This window comes from Canis lupus, chromosome 6 (assembly GCF_048164855.1).
Source record: "Canis lupus baileyi chromosome 6, mCanLup2.hap1, whole genome shotgun sequence".
Lineage (NCBI taxonomy): Eukaryota > Metazoa > Chordata > Mammalia > Carnivora > Canidae > Canis > Canis lupus.
This window is the reverse complement of record NC_132843.1, coordinates 56325569-56329395: the sequence shown is the minus strand read 5'-3', so window position 1 is coordinate 56329395 and position 3827 is coordinate 56325569. Positions and strand designations below refer to the sequence as shown.

Genomic DNA, 3827 nt, shown 5'->3' with positions numbered 1-3827 from the left:
AAAAGATAAATGTAAAGATACATACAAGTTCTACTAAATCCATTAACTCTTCCTTATTAGGGGTCCACTGAAGTTCACATACTTATACCCAATTTCAAATACTAACCATAAAGTGAAAATCATTTACCATGCTGAAAAGACACAAGTCAAGCAATGCCTTATTCTATATTCACAATATTAAACCTCTCCTCTAAAATATAGGTTTTATACCATAACTCAGGCTCAAGTCTGTACTTTTTCTGTTTCTTCTGTTAGTGGTGGCAAACGCACATAAGTCTATCTCCTGAGCTATCTTTGCAGTACCGGAGGCTAGAATAGCCTTGTGCTCCTGGTCATCCTGAGACCCAGTGGCTGAGCTATTTATACAAGGCAAGAGCTACATACAAGCACCAACTCATTAAAAGTTGAGACAAATACCTATAGACTACAGTATCTACTTTATTCTCTAAATATTCTCTTTCCACCAGAATCATCCCTACATCCGTCTTCAAGACAATGGTAGGATGGAATGCAGACCCAGTTCTACACCTTCAATGCAAGAAATTTTTGCTACTTAGCTATTACTCTCTTCAAAGTTCATCTCTTGAAGCTTGGCTATCTCCCACTCATAATATTTTTTCTTAGCACAACAAAATTCCTTCTTTTAACTACTCCATTAAGAATGGATAAAACGACTTTCAGCTTTAATGTTGTATCATCTGAGTTCAAGTAAATATACAGTAATTGAACAAGCTGAAATCTGGGTTAAAGCAAAGAAAAATTTTAATTACAACTTTTTAGAAGTCACAAATTTTACATTGGTGAGTAAACATGAAAACTTTTGTTTCATATGTCTTATAAAATTCTGTCATTCAAAGAAAAACAGCATAACTACTAGAATGAAAAGAAAAGCATCTGAATCATGAAACATTAGCAAAGGAACAAAAATTCTCAGGATATCAAAACTGTAATGTATAAAAGTTCCTATCAAAAAACTCAGGCCAAAACAGAACAAAAACTAAAAACAAAACTTCATACATGTATCGTCACACCTTTTCATGCTTGGTGATGTGTTCACCACATGTCCCAATAGTACCTGGATCTACTACTTTGTTTCCAGCTTTCTAGTATACAATGTAGACTATATAATGTGTTCACATATGAGCACTGCCCAACTACATCCACTTCTCCCCAGGCGACTCACTAATACATAATATCAAAGCACATTTTGAACTGATTTAATTGGTTTTTTTTTTTATTTTAAAGATTTTATTTATTTATTCATGATAGTCACAGAGAGAGAGAGAAAGAGAGAGAGAGAGAGGGGCAGAGACACAGGCAGAGGGAGAAGCAGGCTCCATGCACCGGGAGCCCGATGTGGGATTCGATCCCGGGTCTCCAGGATCGCGCCTTGGGCCAAAGGCAGGCGCCAAACCGCTGCGCCACCCAGGGATCCCTGAACTGATTTAATATAGACAACAGTCTAAGTCAATAGCCTCAACTAAGTCATCTAGCAGGTGAGCATTTAAACACAAATAGATGAAATCCATCTGGTCTTTCTCCTTTGCAAGTTCACTGTCAGTTTCCTATGGGTTTTTTTTTTTTTTTTTTAATAAAGATAATGAATCATAGGTCAGTTCTCCAGCTCTAGCAGCTTGTGGACCAATATTTTCCATGGACAAAAAAATCCACTTCCAATTTGACCACAAGCAAACTTCATCTTTGTACTTTCTGACATCACAGTATTGGATATTCTACAAAAGTACAGAAGCTAAATATAAACACTACTGTAAGAAAAGTCAGAGCGTTTTCATGAAATTGTGTTTTTAAAACTCCCAACTACCTACCCCACATCAAGAACAAGAAAATTTGGGGCAGCCCGGGTGGCTCAGTGGTTTGGCGCTGCCTTCAGCTCAGGGCGTGATCCTGGAGACTGGAGATCAAGTCCCACGGCAGGCTCCCTGCATGGAGCCTGCTTCTCCCTCTGCCTGTGTTGTGCCTCTCTCTCTCTCTCTCTCTCTCTCGTGAATAAATAAACAAAATCTTAAAAAAAAAAAAAAAAAAAAAAGAACAAGAAAATATTGGAAAAAAAAAATCCCTAAACCTTCCAGGACCAAAGATGCAGGCCTTGAATTCCATTTTCCAGTCAGCGCCGACATCTCTCAAGCACGCCAAAGTTCTCCTTACCATTAATTAGCGTAACGAGGTTGGGGTTTCTCCTCAATCGTAGGAAACCTTCAGCTCTGCAAGTGACCACCTGCATTTGGCAAGTTTTCTAAGATCATCCTGAGAGGTACAAGGGGAATTCACAAGTACGTGGACACATCGCCCCGGGATCCGAAACAAGCCCTGTCAGTCCAGTGCCCTAGCATCCAGCCACCTTCTGCCGGCCAGGGCCCCTTTCCACATGCTGACGCACTGCCCAGCCCTGCACCGTTGCCGACCGGTGCAAAGTACTAGTCCAGTCTCAGAAACTTTGAGTCAGTTCTGAGGACACCGAGCACCCACACCTGGACAGAGGATTCTCGGGGCCAGGCGGTCAACTCCGAAGCGGGGCGTTCCTTGCAGGTAGAGATCTGCCCAGGACGCAGCCCATCCCAAACTGCAAAAACCACAAGCATCCACAGCAGGAGCGGAGCAAAGTGCCGGGCGGAGGCAGGGGGAGCGCGAGGGCGAGACGCGGTCACGAACAGAAGCCTGAGTGTGGATTTAAAAAAAAAAAAAAAAATACCCTAACCACACGCCCCCCCCCGGACACAGGGCGGCTTGCGGAGCCCGCGAGCCGGGCGGCAAGCGAGGCAGGGCGGCGGAGGCGGCGGCACGTCAGGGGGGCTCGGCGGCGGGCGAGCGCCCAAGTCCCCGCCCCGCCCCCAGGTGAGGGGCGTCGCGACTCCGCCCGCCCGCCCGCCCGGGCCAGGAAGAGCGACCGGCGGGCAGAGCCGTGGGGGCCAGGAAGCGACCGACGGCCACGAAAGCCCCGTGTGCCCTCCTCCCCGTGGTCCTCTCGCGGCGCGTCCTCGGCCCGGCCCCCACGCGACCCCCCCCGGCTCAGCTCCGACGCCAACACCCCCGGCCCGGCCCGCGGCGCCCCGCCCGCCCGCCGGCCCCTCGGAGGCCGCCCTCGCCTCACCTCCTCACGTCTCCGCCGACAGGGCCGGAACAACTCGGCCGGGCGCCCGCGTCCCAGCCGCCGCCCCGCGCTCTGCGGCCGGGCCCGTCCCGTTCACTCCGCGGCCGCCAGAGCCCTAGGAGGGCGGAGGGAGCAAGGCGGAGGGAGTGGAGAGGGGGGAGGAGGGGAGGAGGGGAGGAGGGGAGGCCCGCCCGGCAGGAAGAGGCGAGGGAGGGGGCGGGCCGAGGAGGAGGCGGGCCGGGAGCGCGCGCGTCCGGGTCTCTCGGCGCGGCGTGCGCGCTCCTGAGGGCGGAGGCGCCTTCTCTGCCCCCGGGGCGGCGCGCACGCGCGTACACGTCCCTGCCTGGCCGCGGCCGGGCTGGGGGCGGGGGGAGGGGCGGGGGGCCGGGAAAGGGCGGGAGGCGGTCGCGGCCCTCAGAACCTTCCTGAGGGGCCCCTGCGCCTGTGGAGCCCGCGGGTTCGGGCTCGCTGGCGGGGCGTCCCCGAGCCCGGCGCGGGGCGGGGGGGCGGGGGAGCCGGAGGCCCGCCCCGCGGGGTCGGCGCGTTCTTAGATGATCCTAAATTTGGGGCGATTGTGTTTCTGCTCGTAAACTTGGTTTACATCTCTTCACTGTTCACGCCCAGTAATCCTCAAGGAAGTCACCCTCAAGAATACTAACTTTTCTCGCCGGTTACTCTCCTCTCTGCCTCTTCCAAGGTGTCTGCGTGTCCGTCGCTC

The 3827-nt window shown here is 51.7% G+C and overlaps 1 protein-coding gene across 6 annotated transcripts in view; it reads right to left on the bottom strand.

Annotated features, from left to right (window-relative positions):
- RABGAP1L (RAB GTPase activating protein 1 like) overlaps nucleotides 1-3341 on the bottom strand; it is a 728064-nt gene extending 724723 nt beyond the window's left edge. Inside the window, exons 1-2 of one of the 6 annotated variants that reach the window (XM_072830694.1) lie at nucleotides 3110-3274; nucleotides 2490-2676 (exon numbers count right to left, since the gene is read on the bottom strand). In XM_072830694.1, coding sequence (XP_072686795.1) covers nucleotides 2490-2600 — 111 coding nt within the window. In that variant the 5' untranslated portion in view covers nucleotides 2601-2676; nucleotides 3110-3274. Of the gene's footprint in view, nucleotides 1-2166; nucleotides 2463-2489; nucleotides 2677-3109 lie in introns of those variants that run through there. The other 5 variants (XM_072830691.1, XM_072830697.1, XM_072830698.1 and 2 more) reach the window with 5 other exon arrangements.
- Nucleotides 3342-3827: the final 486 nt, after the last annotated feature.